Raw genomic sequence first — 14918 nt, 5'->3', positions numbered from 1 at the left:
GGAGAGCGACCGGCGACGAGAGGCAGCCGCAGATGGAGAGCGACCGGCGAGAGCGAGGGAGGAGTGAGGGAGAGCGACCGGCGAGAGCGAGGGAGGAGGGAGGGAGCGTCGATTTCTGTTGCGTCTTGCGACTTGCGAGAGCGAGAGCGAGGTTAGGGAGGGACTTAGGGTAAGTGACTAAGTGGAATGGATCAATGGACTAAGGCTGATCAATGGACTAAGGCTGATCAATGGACTAAGACTAAGGCATGGTACTATCTTTTTTAGGCCCAAAATAAAAACTGAACATGTATATATATATACACATTGGGCTTTAGAATATCATATAATTATATAATTAATTATATAAAAAATATATTCGAGTATCTCACGAGCCTATCGAGTCGAGTATCAGATAGCTCGGCTCGACTCGTTAGTATGTCGAGTCGAGCTCGAGTTCGAGTCGAACTTATTCGAGTCGAGTGTTGACCGAGTGTTGACCGAGTCGATTTCGAGTAGCTCGCGAGTTGTCTCGTCTCATTTACACCCCTAGTTGTGAATGTAGTTGTGGGTTTTTTAAAGCTGTGTGTGTTTGTGATATTAATGTGTGTAATCTATTTTATTATTGAAAAATAATATATGTGAATTATATTAATAAATACGAGGATTTTATAAAATTGTATATTAATGTAAACATGAATTAAATAAATTTAAAATAAATGAAAATATGATATAACTTAATTTTATTGGTGGAGTAAGAATGAGATGTGATTTTGAGACAAATGATTTTTATCCGATACGAATGAGTTATTTGTTTATTTTTTAATAGTTTCATTATGAAGTAAAATTTAAATCGCTAATATGTGAATCTTGTTTGATAAAAGAAAACGTCTGCATCTTAAAATAATCATTCACAATTTTGCATTCTAATTTTATTTTGAATATTTATCAAACAATTATATATATATTTTTTATTTTATTATAAAAATATTTTAATCATTTACAACATTTAATCATAAATATTTACCTGACAATTCAACAACTTTGGAACTAGTGATGGTCAAACTAGCCCGGTCCGGTAACGGTAAGGACCGGGACCGGTTATGGACCAGCCTGGCTTGGCCCGATTTTTAAAAAAATGTAGCTACTTTTTAAAATATAGCCGTTATTTTTTAAAAAAACTAGCCGTGTTTGGCATTTTTTGTATTTTTTGCTTTCTAAACACTATATATAAGTGTCTTGGTTGAGGGATTTATATACCAAGTTCCCGATTCGCAAAAAAACACAAAAAAACGTTTATAATTATTGGTTTCTCGCTATATTTTGAAAAACAATCTAATTTTAATTATAATACAACGTATTTTTAAAGTGTATTTGAGTGACCAAATTACAAATTTTATAATGTATTAAAAATATATATCATTAAAAAGATAAAAATAAAAAAAATGAATTTTTAATGACCTGGACCAACGGCCTATAACCGGTTACAATAAAGCTTGACCGGACTCAACTTTTTCGACCGAGACCAGAACCGATAATAAGAAATCTTGGGACCGGCCCGACCTGGAACCTTTTTTTTTTATATTATTATTTTACCATCACTGTTAGGAACAAACAACACTAAAAAGGTTAGATTTGCGGTACTAGGGCTTCATTTGATTATGGGCTTTGGAGAAGACAGGGCCCGCTTTTCAACCACTTCAACTCCAACCCTCTTTCTCTACAGGGTTTTCCATTCTTCAGTTATCGAGAAGCTCTCATCCTGTCGCTTGTTTTCGGTACAAAAATGGTGAGCAAAAGGCAGATATTAGCTCGCAAACGATTCAAGGAAGAACACCCGGAACAGTTTCCAAAACCCGAACCCACGCCTCCAAAGGATCCGAATAAGAAGAAGAAGAAAAAGAAGAGTGATTTCAAGCGCAAGAAATCGGATTCCAATGACCCAACCAAACCCAGAAGATCTACTAACAAGAAACACCCACTCAGAATACCTGGTATGAGACCTGGTGATAGTTGTTTTATCTGTAAAGCCGATAACCATATTGCCAAAAATTGCCCTGAAAAAGCTCAGTGGGAAAAACACAAGGTTTGTTTCTGCTATTTTGCGGTTGATGTTGATTTCAGTTTCTAAAACTGTGTGTTATTATCACATTCACCTAAATTTGATGAATTAGGGTTTATATCGAAAGGGATAACAGTGGACAAATGGTATGTTTGGCAACTTAATTGTTAGTTTCTAAATGGGGCTTTTGAAGTGGGATTTCCGTTGTGATCAACTTTACCCTTAGAATTAGATTACTAAAGAACTAATTGAACTCTCTTTAAGAATTCAAGAATGTAGAAGAAGATTGCATGTTTTAGGGTTTATGCAGATCATAATAACAGTCTATCTTATAACTGTAAATCAATGGGTATGCCTTATTTGGTTGGACAATGTGTTCTTTGAAATGGGAATTTTGTTGACTTTCTATGGTGTCGACTGAACTTATAGTGATTGATTATATGTTTGCAGATATGTTTGTTATGCCGGCAGCGTGGTCACAGTCTCAAGAATTGCCCCAACAAGAACGAGGAGAACGTCGATAAGAAGTTATGTTATAACTGCGGAGAAATCGGGCATTCACTGGCTTTATGTCCCCAACCTCTTCAAGATGGTAATTTGCCCATCCGTTACTGTGGAGAACTCGGGCATTCTCTGGCTTTATCCGTGTGAATATTTGCAGTTACGCTTATTTAGGACTGTTATGCATTGTTGAAGATTTGTTGGTAGCTTTGAACACACATTGATTTACTTATACACTATTAAGGATTTGTTTGTTAGCAGCTTAATGAGCTTAATGAGACCAACAACTTGTTCAGTCGGCTATATATGACTCTTTGGTAATGACTTAATGATATAGAAAGTGGCTTATTTAGTAAGCTTTTAGGAGGGAGCTTTATGTTGAAAGCCAAGTTTTTTCTAAACCTGTCACTCCCAATTAAAAAAACGCCTCTTCCATCCATGAAAAAACCCTTCTAAACAAAGCCTTCTCAATCTATATAGACCAATTAATTCACACATACAACTTTATCTATATAGGACTTAATGGAAAACCAACCAAACAGCCTCTAAGGGTCTGTTTGTTAGCGGCATAATGAGCTTGATGGGACTTGGAGCTTATTCGATCAGCTATTCATACTTTGTTTGGTAGTTGCTTAATAGTATAAAAAATTGTTTTATTCAGTAAGCTTTTAAGGGTTTTATACAGAAAGCCAAGTTTTTCCAATCCTGTCCCTCCCAATCAAATTTATCCATTTGAGGACTTGATGGAAAACCAATCAAACAGCCCCTAAGTTCCATTATGTAGTTTTTATTCTTATTTTTAGATGAATCCGTACCAGCATATGTGATGGTGTTGCATATTTATTTACAGCCACAATGTTATTGTTACGCATTTATAATTGAAATGATGAACATGATGCAGGGGGAACAAAGTTTGCAACTTGCTTTATTTGTAAAGAACAAGGACATTTGAGCAAGGATTGCCCTAAAAACGCTCACGGAATCTATCCAAAGGTATAATTTCGTGTTTTTACCTTGATTTTGAGTGTGTTGGCTAAGGAGAAATGATGTTTTCGACTTCTTTGATAGAATTTGAATGTTTCTTTTTGGGCTGTTCCATAGGGCGGTTGCTGCAAAATATGTGGTGGTGTGACACATTTAGCTAAAGATTGTCCAGATAAAGGCATTAGAAATTCCGGCATGTACATTGAATCCAACAAAAGATGTAAGATTTCTTTGCCAATTGGAAAGAATTGTAGTCTATTTTGGAGTTATTCGTTTGATATGGTATTTGAATCGATACTTGAATTTGTTATTCTGGATGATAGCAACTGGAATTGAATCGATGGCGAGAGGGAAGGTGACTAAGTTTGCAAGCGGTGACGATCTTGAGGACGATTTTACAACGATAGATGATGGTAAAGAAAAGACGACTTCTGAACCAAAAGCCGAGGATGTTGCTTCTAAGGAATCGAACGTAAAACCAAAGAAGAAACAGGGACCCAAAGTGGTTAACTTTGTGGGTTAAAATCAGAACTTCAAATCCTCTGTGGATGCAATTTTGAACTCTTTAAATTTGGTTATTTATGAGTTAAAAGTGTGTAAAATGAATATCAAGATTCAAGAGTTAGTATTATATACTTTATGGCTGTTTACATCTACAATTTCTTGGATCATTTCCCATCATGTGATGTTCTTTTTCCTTTTTAATCGTGAATATCTGAGCCAACTTATCTGCACCTACGCTAACCCCCGGGTCCTAAAAGAACCAGTGGGTATGAAAAAGAGGAGATGTTTTATATATTCTATGGTTAAGGAGACTTAAGGGCCGTTTATCTAAATGCTTACCCGGTAAACGTTTACCATTAAGAGTTAACACTATAATTTATTTTATCGGGTAAGTTTGTGATACATCAAAACATCTTTTATTCAACAATTTACCTGGTAAGTGCTTACCCGGGTAAGAGTCGTCGCCTCACTTACCGGGTAAGACTCTTTATTCTTATTATCGCTCTTACCGGGTAAGATTCTTGCCCCTTGCCATGTTCATCCGGTAAGGAAAATTACCCGGTAAGTACTTACCAGGTAAACATTTTGTAAACGACCCCTAAGTCGTCAATACGATCATATAATACGACAGTGAGAAGGTTAAATATCGTGTGAATTTGAGAATTATTGAATGTGAAGCATATGAATAATCTAAAACGTCGGTTTACATATTCAAATAGACTTTTTTCAATAGATTCACTTATGAACCTTTCTTTCTTATCTTCTCACGATATCCAACTTTTTTATCTGAACAAGGCCTTAGGGGCCGTTTACTAAATACTTACCCGCTAAGTGTGGATCGGGTAACCTTCCTCACCTGATGCACATGCCACATGGCAAGGGCCGAAAACCTTACCCAGTAAGTGCGATGATAGGGATAGAGAGTCTTACTTGGTAAGTGATGGTAAGAACTCTTACCCGAGTAAACGTTTACCTAGTAAATTGTTGCAGACGATACTGTTTTAATATACTACAATCTTATATGATAAAATAGATTATAGTGTTTGACTCCTACCAGTAAGTGCTTACCGGGTAAGTATTTAGTATGATAAAATTGTAAAAAATGTGACAAAAACTTTGTCGATAAAATAAAGAAAGACAGGAATAATTGTTGGTTATAATATAAAAAATAACGAATGGTGAAGCATAAGAGGCTGAAAGAAAATTTCTCAACCTTCATTTGTTCCCATAAAAATCTGTAATTTTGTTGATTGTTTTCCAGATTTGAAGGATCTTCTCCATACTCATCACCATCCCCATCCTTTCTTCCTCGTTTTGCATTTCTGCTCTTGACCCAATTGCACCACCATGGTATGTATGCATCATCATCATCATCATGTTCTTTATTTTTATTTTTTTATATAAATATTATTATAATTTTATCAAGAAATTTATTTGATTTATCACATGATGGATGTATTGGCATTGGCATGTGTTTTGTTGTGGTTTTTTTGTTGTAATGATGTGTGGATTAGGCGAATTCGGCGTCTGGAATGGCTGTGCATGATGACTGTAAGTTAAAGTTTTTGGAGTTAAAAGCAAAGAGAAACTACCGTTTTATTACCTTCAAGATCGAAGAACAACAGGTGATCGTTGATAAGATTGGTGGCCCTGATCAAACCTACGAAGATTTCACAAACTCTCTCCCTGGTGATGAATGCCGCTATGCTGTCTTTGACTTTGACTTCACCACCGATGAAAATTGTCAGAAAAGCAAGATTTTCTTCATTGCCTGGTACATACATACATCTATATATAATCTCATCACCCCCTACATATACAATTCCGTCACTTAATTAACATCACCATAATAACTCATGATTTCAGGTCTCCAGATACATCGAGGGTGAGAATGAAGATGGTGTATGCAAGCTCCAAGGACAGATTCAAGAGAGAACTGGATGGGATCCAAGTCGAGTTGCAAGCAACAGACCCGAGTGAGATGAGTCTCGACATTATAAAATCCCGAGCAATCTAAAAGATTTTCTTTAACGAACGATCCCAGCTTGGTTTCATGAACCTCCCTTAATGCTAGCTCCCTAACCATATATACTTGCTCAATTTTTCTATAAGAAAAGTACCCCACCATTGAATTAAGTGTGATGCAACATTATTCAGCCCTCATATTCTCTGTTTCAATTTTATTGGCATTCATTAAGCTGTATGCTTTTTGGTTGTGATCTATATGCTTTTGGTTTCATGTCTATACATACATATTCTGTATGTATGCTAGCTATATGTAGTTATGTATAGTTCAGGGGCCTTTCTTGTTATTGCTATATTACTTGTTAGGTTTACATACCTTGATTTCAATTCCTCGTTATTTGACATAGTATCAGAGCAAGTTTGTCACTGTAGCACTTGACATTCTAGGTTAATCTGTACTCGGCTAATCTCATCTCGACAATCTGTATAGGAGGTTGTGCGGATGACGTGGTTGTTTTCTTATTCTTTCATTTGGTTCTGTTCTCGTATAAACTTGACTCTGTAATCTAATAAGATTCGTTAGTCAACCTTCCAAATTGGGAAAACCACGATTTATGATAAAAGTTTTTGACTTTTTCTTTTTTCCATTCCGTGGGTGGAAAGAGTCGAGAGCAGTAATGCCTGACCTGATTTATGGTGTCAATCTGGTATAAGTTACAATCAGAATTAGATAGCGATCGCATTGAAGTTGATCATGGAGAAGCTATGTGGTGGTGGGTTCTTTCTGTTGTTTATTTTTGCAACCGCAAAGTTCGGTTTCGGAGCCGATAATACGAGTTCCGGTTGCTTGGAACAAGAACGGGATGCTCTTCTCCGGTTCAAAAACGGCCTTATTTCAGACCCTACTAATCGGCTATCATCTTGGGATGGCGATAACTGTTGCCAGTGGGCGGGTATCGGATGTGATAACGTGACCGGACATGTTACGAGGCTCGATCTTGGAATCAATACTTCTGGTTCTATCGAACAATTGGAGGGAAACGGGTTAAATTCTTCTTTGGCCGAGTTGACTCGGCTGAGTTACATGGACTTAAGTGGGAACTATTTTGGTAGCAACCCGGTTCCTGAGTTCATCGGATCCATGACACATCTCAGATTTCTCAATCTTTCTTCCTCGGGCTTTTCTGGCGTCATTCCTCGTCAAATCGGACATCTATCGGGTTTACGTGCTCTTGACCTCAGTGACATGGAACTAGTTGTTGACGATTTCATATGGGTTTCACGTCTTTTATCACTCGAACATCTTGATCTGAGCGGAGTGAGGGTCGGTGAAGCTCAGAACTTTGATAAGGTACTGTTCTACACGATTCCTTCTTTACTAGAGTTACGTTTGTCGGGTTGTGATCTCTCTAATTCTCATTTCAATCGTACTCATCTTGATTCCAATCTCACGCTTTCCGGAATTCAAACGCTTGATCTTAGTTCGAATCTGTTTGAAGGTGAGTTCCCTCTCTTTTTACAAAACTTGACCTCCCTAAGAGCTCTAGATCTTTCGACCAACAAATTCAATACTTCGATTCCTGCCATGAAAAACGTTACCAAACTCAACCTTGCTGGAAACAGATTTCTGTGTATTCGAGATACGAACGTCTGGAGTTTCTGTCAGATAAAGTGGTTAGATCTATCGTTCAACTATATGGAAGGGGGACTCGATGGGCCATCGACCAATGTATCCGAATGCACCCGATTTGGTTTAGAAACACTGATTCTAAATGACAACAAGTTTAGTGGTGAGATCCCAACATCTCTAGAAAAGCTTACTGACTTGAAAAGATTGAACCTTGGTTATAACCAGTTAACAGGAACCATCCCAGAATCTCTAGGAAATTTAACATCTTTGAGGGAATTCGATCTATCTGGAAACCAATTAACAGGTTCGATTCCTGCGTCTTTTGGAAATCTGATGGAGTTGAGAAAACTAGATTTATCTTCGAACCTGTTAAATGGGAGCATTCCGTTCTCCCTTGGCCGACTCTCCAACCTAGAAATCTTGTATCTGAACTTCAATATGTTGTCTTCGATACCTTTCTCGCTAGGAAATCTCTCAGAACTCCAGTTTCTTGATTTATCTTCGAACTTATTACAAGGGTCTCTTCCGGATTCCATTGGGCAACTCTCTAAACTTCAGTTTCTTGATCTTTCAAACAATTCTTTAGGCGGTGAAGTCACTGAAGCCCATTTCGTCAACACATCAACGTTAAAACACTTGGCCGCAACCTCCAACCATATGTTAAACTTCAAGATTTCACCTAATTGGATGCCTCCTTTCCAAATAAGTCACGTTCTACTCGGTTCTTGCAAAATCGAATCAGAATTTCCTCCATGGATTCGAACACAAAGGAATCTTGTTATACTGATTCTTTCCAACACTAGCATCTATGGACCTCTTCCAGATTGGCTTCACGAGTTGCCTGTTATCTCGATCTTGGATCTGTCCCACAACTTTCTCAACGGTCCACTGACAAACCTTCCATCCAACAAAACAACCGAGCCAATGAGGACTTTCCCCTTTATTGAACGGTTAGCAGATTATGCTAGGGTATCAAGATTGTTGCTTCTTAAGAACAACCTCTTCAACGGGTCGATTCCAGATTCACTATGTAATGCTACAGATTTAGTTATTCTAGATCTTTCTAGAAATGTATTATCCGGGAACCTTCCACGTTGCTTCGAGAATCTCCAGGAACTAAATATCATGATATTAAGTTCCAATAGATTATCTGGGGTCATTCCAAGCTCTCTAGGCCATCTTGGTTCTTCACTGCAATGGTTACATTTAAACAACAATAGTTTCCATGGAGAACTTCCGGCAACTCTAGCAAATTGCACAAGCTTAGACGTCTTGGATTTGGGTGAGAACAGATTATCTGGAAACATACCCAAATGGATCGGAGAAAAGATCAAGTTTCTAGTAGTTCTAAGGTTACATAAAAACAACTTCATCGGTGGAATTCCAGTAGAATTGTGTCAAAGCTCTGAGCTTCAAATCATGGATTTGGGAGATAATAACTTAACAGGAACGATCCCTCGATGTTTCCAGAAGCTGAACGGAATGACCGGAGGTGACTCCAACCTTTATTTCTCAGGCGGGTTCGAGCAGAGTGTGATCCAGGTATGAGAGGAGTCTCCCTCGAGTATACAACGATAATGAGGTATGTAGTCAACATGGATCTTTCAAGCAATAAACTGGTTGGCGAAATACCTGAAGAATTAACCATTCTTTCGGGATTAATTGGTCTCAATTTGTCACATAATCATCTCACGGGTCGAATCCCGGATAGAATTGGTGATACGAATTCACTTATGTCTCTTGATCTTTCTGTAAACAATCTCTCCGGGATGATCCCTCGGAGTATTTCAGATTTGACGTTTCTTAGCAATCTGAATTTGTCATACAACAACTTATCGGGACGAATTCCCACCGGAAATCAACTCCAGACGCTCATTGACCCATCGATCTATGCCGGAAACGACGAGCTTTGTGGTAGTACAATACCAAAGAAATGCACCAGAGATGAAGTATCCCCAAATGGAAGCAATGCTGAGAAAGATGAAGATGACGGTGATGATCTTGAGCACATATGGATTTACGCTACAGTAAGCGGTTTTACAACAGGGTTTATGGGAATCTTGGGTATATTGATGTACAACAAGAGATGCAGACTTGCTTTCTGCAGATTTGTGGAGGTTTACATATGGAATAAAACAAAAACTTAGAAACAAATTTGGTTATCTGAGATCGAGAATTAGGGTTTCTTCTGAGTCTCTGTATGATTCAAAGAAAAATTGGAACCACCCCGCATCTAATGCTTTTTAGCAAGTATTCGAATCCAAATGCAGTGATATCTAACTAAATCCAAATGTTCCAATTGCTAATCAGTGTTGAAATCGTGAGACCAAGAACACAATGCGCACCTGAGTTGTTCTCGTTGGTCGTCAGAGGCGCGAACTCCCGTCCCGAAGCAGGGTCGCAGAGAAATCAGGGGGGCTACGGTACGTGCTTTGGTCGAGGCATGATGGCGTCGCCGGGGAGAAGGGACGGGAGACGGCCGGTCACCGGCGAAAGTCGTCGTGGGGCAGAAGAGGCATAAGCACCGGTTAGGGCTCAAATGAGAGTGGGGGGGTTTTCTAGCACACACATCTGAGCAAGTGATCTCCTTCCTCCCAACTTTGAAGCAATCGGTTTTGTTTACAGGAGTGTGTGACGTCGAACTTTCCGGAAACGCTGAAAGCACGGTGATCAGGAAATCCGCCGGCGATATCTTTGAATAATCCGATCAAAGTTTCCATTTTTTCCAAGAAATTGTTGAAAATAATTGGCGGGTAAATGACGACGCAAAATCTATTAAAATATAATAAAGTTTGGTTTAATTATTGTTTATTATAATGAAAAATATAATTTTTGAGTAATAAACTTCTAATCTTATTCTGGTTTCAACTTTCATGTGAAATTAATGCAAATGTTACGAAGAAGTAGATAATATTTTTATTTTTAAAATTTAAAAGATATATGTTAATATTAGTATTAAATTAATTATTTAAAAATTCTTTTTTTTTTTAATTTTTTAATTCATTTTTTTTAATTATAATTCAATTTAAGTTAAATAACAATGCAACTTATTTTTGGATTAATTTTATAATTTTTTATAAAGATAATAATTAACTATTTTGTTATAATTTAATCAGTATTCTAATTACATTTTGGATTTTTTATATTTAAAATAAGATATTTATCCTTTATTTGATTATGTTTATCTGTGTTTAGTTATACAAATTCAAACATGAAACTTTATGTATTTGTAATATTGAATTTAAATAATATGTATCAAATAAACAATATTTTATGCATAAAAAATGGTTTTTTGAGAGTTTTTGTCAAATGTTTTATTATATAGTATAGATGCGTAGATTGAGAAGATTTTTGTTCGAAATAATTTTTCCATAGAATTTTTTTTGCTTAAAAACTAGAGGTTGTTTGGTTAGTTTTTCATTGAATTTTTTTGCATTAAGTTATGCATTTTTTTATTTATGAGGGGAAGATTTACAAAAAAAACTTGTTTTTTTTTGTATGAAGCTCCCTAGAATCTTACCAAACAAGTCACTTTCTATATTATTAAATTACTACCAAACAATTATGTACAGCTCACTAAAGCTTTGAGTTCCATTAAGCTCATGAATCTATTAATAAACGCGCCCTTGATCGTTCTAGACCGGTTTGAGAGTGCCTTAAGGTGGATTGTAACTTTGGATTCCTGGATCGCAAAATATTAATATACAATGAGGTCGTATGAAGCTCCTTAGAAGCTTACTAAATAAGTCACTTCTATATTATTAAGTCACTACCAAACAATTATGTATAGCTGACCAAAGCTATGAATTCCATTAAGCTCATTAAGCTACTAATAAACAGGCCATTGATCGTTCTAAACCGGTTTGTGAGCATCTTAAAGTGGATTGTAACTTTGGATTTCTAGAATCACAAAATATTAATATACAATAAGGTCGTATGAAGCTTGAAAAATAAATAGAAAAAATGTTCAATTCCGATTAGAATCATACTGGACAAGCTGAGAACCAAATTTCGAAAATATCTTCAATGAAAAACTAATTATCTAAAAATATGAAATTGAGAAGTAAACTTAGTAAAAATAGCTGATTTCGATCCAATATTTTCGCCTTCATCGATTTGAATCAAGTTTTAAACTAAGCTATTTGTTTACCTCTTAATAGTTTCATACTTCCATTAAGAGGCATGTTCTGAATCACTAAGAGACGAATTTTATTCGGCCAAAAAAAAGCATGTCTCTTAATGGTTTTAAAATCCTCCCTCTTAATGATCTTGTATCTTGGATCTCACAAAACCATTCAACACCCTAATTTCATTATGAATAATTAGAAAACAACCATATATCATTTTGCACTATATTATAAGAATGTTTTAATCATTGTGACCACTTAATCATCCTACATACCGTTCAGCAACTGTGAAACAACCCTTCAATACCGATCTTTATTATAAAAACTAAATATTATTTAGATTTTAGACTATTATTTCCTTTAGAACTTTAGATACATAGCCAATTGAGTAAGGCCCATTTCCCCAACAGAAGTGAACCCAAAATCGATACATCTTCTAAAGCCTTTATTTTCAGCAATCTATGACCCGACCCATATCATTCGGTCTCAAATACATTATATGGGAAATAAATGAGGTATACAGATATGCAACGGTCCTTCGGGTGGCTCACTGAGGGGCCGTTTACCTAAACACTTACCCGGTAAGTACTTTTTTTTTCTGTAAGGGTGTTCGGGCCAAAGCCCGACTAATCCCCGACAAATTTGGAGGCTAAACATGCCCCACTTAAATGTCGCCAACACTCCCCTCCCAGGGTTCGAACTCGGGTTCATGACTATGTCATGCCCAAGCCTTTACCGCTAGACTGGAAGGTCTTTGACCCGGTAAGTACTTATCGGTAAAATTCAACACTATCACTTATTTATCGGGTAAGATTTATTCACTAAGCTAAAACGCATCGTATGCAACAATTTATCCCGGTAAGCACTAACCATGGTAAGAGTCGTCGTCCTCACTTACCCGGTAAAACTCTCGATTCTTGCCTTCCCTCTTACCAGGTAAGATTATTAGTCTTTACCATATTCATTCGGTAAAGTAAAGTGACTTGGTAAACGCTTACCCTGGGTAAGCATTTGGTAAACGGCACTTAACAGTCCAATCCTGACTAGGAGTCCAACCATTCAGCCAATTATAATGCTTGTTCAGCAATTATGTAATTTGGAAACTCAAAAAACTTGTAATTGTCTGATGGTCTATCTTACAATGATATCACACTCTTTCATATGCATATATATGATGATGACATTACACAACTTTATTTTTGGATGATTCATCCTTATTCAAAACTAAGCAGCTAAGATTCGAACATCTCGACGAGTACATCGGAGATCTGGCTATGCTCGTTCTATGTTACGATCGAGCTTGACTAATAGGAACTAGCCGGAGAAGGAGCAATGTTCGGGGAACCATCAACCATAAGGCTTGTAGACATCACGGGTCCAGGTGCGACGTTGCCCGAACTCCTGATCTCGCTCATCCCCCTCCTTTTGTTATCCCCTGGTGCCTGGCAGAGGCTCGGCAAATATACACCTTTTTCCACGAAATAAAACTCGAGTCAAATAAAGTCAAACATATAGTTAAGGCGAAGGACCGTATGAAAATAAAAATTAAGGTAAGAAACATAAGAAGAGAATATCAAGAAACTTGATGTGAAAGCAATCATAAGAGCATGCATGTAATAAGAAAAGGTGATTGTTTCACCTTCACCGATACCAAGATTGAAGTAGAGATCAACAATGTTGGGGCAACCGTTGTAACATCGAGTCGAGCAAAGTTTTTGCGTGAACCGTGACTCGAGAAGGGAGTCGGACGAGATCCCTAGTACGTTCCGGTCAAGCCCACACGCCTCTAGGCATTCGTCGGTTTCGATCCAGTCTGTCAACCTATTGGTATCAATTCGTGAGGTGCTACAAATAAACACCTCCTCCCCGCTCCTCCTAACGCTCTTCTCAAGAACACAACGCTTCCCGCTTGACGATACCGCAAACGCACACGAATCCTTCTTCAGATTCTCACACGCAATACTTCCTACACACAAAATTTTCACCGAATTACATTAAATAAGACAAAGTTTACACGAAAACAACCGATACATATGTATGTATGTATCGAACTTGCCTAACGTCGTTTGGACGGAGAAGGTGAAAATAATCGTAAAAACTAAACAACTTTTGAAGATATTCGAAGAATCCATGGATTTATAGAACAAAATTCTTATGATTTAGAAATAAAACTTGTAATTCTACAAGTTTTTCGTGTGTAAGTTTGTGAAGTAAAAGGTTGCAATTTATAGTAGTCGGGAGTCGGGTTTGCTTTGGAAGTTTGGGTTCCGCCATTTATGGCGACGTAATCACCCTCAAACTTTTCTTGGTGGCTTCACCAACTTCTAACCAAAGACTTTTGAGAACGAGGTTGAAATAAGAGAACAGAACGAGGTCGAATCAGATATGAATTACATGCGATTATAGAATACGGTTAATGCGAACAAGCGACATGGACAAAGTCGTATGAATCACATGTGATGTTAGTGTAAAATCATATGTGAATCTGTTGTTTTTGTGTTTTTGTATTGATTTGTTTTTCTTTTATGAACTTGACTCTTGATTGGTAAGTTGTTAATTTTGTAACATTTGATGACGGAGGCTTAGTTTACGAAAGATTTATGTTGACATTAAAAAAAAACTAGTTTAAGAAAAATGTAAAATGACATTAAAATTAGTAAATAATAATATTGGATAATATAAGTAAAATAAATTGTTGATAATATTATATGTTAATTAATAAAACTAAATAATATAATTTTAATTTGATTATAAATTAGTTAATAATTATGGGTGTTGACTTGTGAGGAGAGGAGGTATTCCATAGAGTGAGTGTGTGACCATCAGCCGCTCCTTTGTTAACACGTGGAGACCACGTGACGGTCTGTATCTTCTCGATCCTTTTTCGTTTAAAATCCATTTGAATAAATTATTCGCACACACATTTTAATTCACGATATTAAAAAAATATTGTAGTTATGATGACATTAACATAATTTTTTTGTTTACTTTCTAATAGTTTTATTAAAATACAATTTATAAATTATAAGAGATGAATCTTGTTTGACAAAAAAAATTGTTTCTTAATGATTTTAAATCCTCTGAATGATTTTATATCATGGGTTTTCTTTAACCATTCAACATCTTATATTGTAAATAATTACCAAACAATTATATTTTATTTTGC

The 14918-nt window shown here is 36.6% G+C and overlaps 5 protein-coding genes across 5 annotated transcripts in view; 4 read left to right on the top strand and 1 right to left on the bottom strand.

Moving 5' to 3' along the window:
- The window catches only part of LOC112525987 (low-temperature-induced 65 kDa protein-like), a 5466-nt gene extending 4826 nt beyond the window's left edge, over window positions 1–640 (top strand). Inside the window, exon 6 of the mRNA XM_025136332.1 lies at window positions 533–640. The gene's annotated coding sequence lies outside the window, so the exon portion shown is untranslated. The remainder of the gene's footprint in view (window positions 1–532) is intronic.
- A 1031-nt stretch (window positions 641–1671) lies between these two features.
- On the top strand, window positions 1672–4203 carry LOC112513651 (DNA-binding protein HEXBP). The gene is made up of 5 exons (XM_025119987.1): window positions 1672–2065; window positions 2492–2633; window positions 3444–3535; window positions 3644–3746; window positions 3850–4203. Exons 1-5 carry the CDS (start codon window positions 1766–1768, stop codon window positions 4047–4049), a joined length of 837 nt encoding a protein of 278 aa, XP_024975755.1. The 5' UTR covers window positions 1672–1765; the 3' UTR covers window positions 4050–4203.
- Window positions 4204–5541: 1338 nt separating this feature from the next.
- Window positions 5542–6047, top strand: LOC112513661 (actin-depolymerizing factor 7-like). The gene is made up of 2 exons (XM_025120000.1): window positions 5542–5804; window positions 5897–6047. Exons 1-2 carry the CDS (start codon window positions 5563–5565, stop codon window positions 6045–6047), a joined length of 393 nt encoding a protein of 130 aa, XP_024975768.1. The 5' UTR covers window positions 5542–5562.
- A 702-nt stretch (window positions 6048–6749) lies between these two features.
- On the top strand, window positions 6750–10146 carry LOC112516589 (receptor-like protein EIX2). Its single transcript, XM_025123723.1, has 3 exons — window positions 6750–8977; window positions 9142–9699; window positions 9936–10146. Exons 1-3 carry the CDS (start codon window positions 6750–6752, stop codon window positions 10144–10146), a joined length of 2997 nt encoding a protein of 998 aa, XP_024979491.1.
- A 2704-nt stretch (window positions 10147–12850) lies between these two features.
- Window positions 12851–13951, bottom strand: LOC112523886. Its single transcript, XM_025133560.1, has 3 exons — window positions 13809–13951; window positions 13392–13718; window positions 12851–13220 (listed from the first exon to the last, which is right to left on the bottom strand). Exons 1-3 carry the CDS (start codon window positions 13882–13884, stop codon window positions 13057–13059), a joined length of 567 nt encoding a protein of 188 aa, XP_024989328.1. The 5' UTR covers window positions 13885–13951; the 3' UTR covers window positions 12851–13056.
- Window positions 13952–14918: the final 967 nt, after the last annotated feature.

The sequence above is a fragment of the Cynara cardunculus genome (genome assembly GCF_001531365.2).
Source record: "Cynara cardunculus var. scolymus isolate 2C chromosome LG 1, CcrdV1, whole genome shotgun sequence".
NCBI lineage: Eukaryota > Viridiplantae > Streptophyta > Magnoliopsida > Asterales > Asteraceae > Cynara > Cynara cardunculus.
Note: the sequence above shows the minus strand (reverse complement) of the source record. Positions and strands in the feature narration are given on the sequence as shown.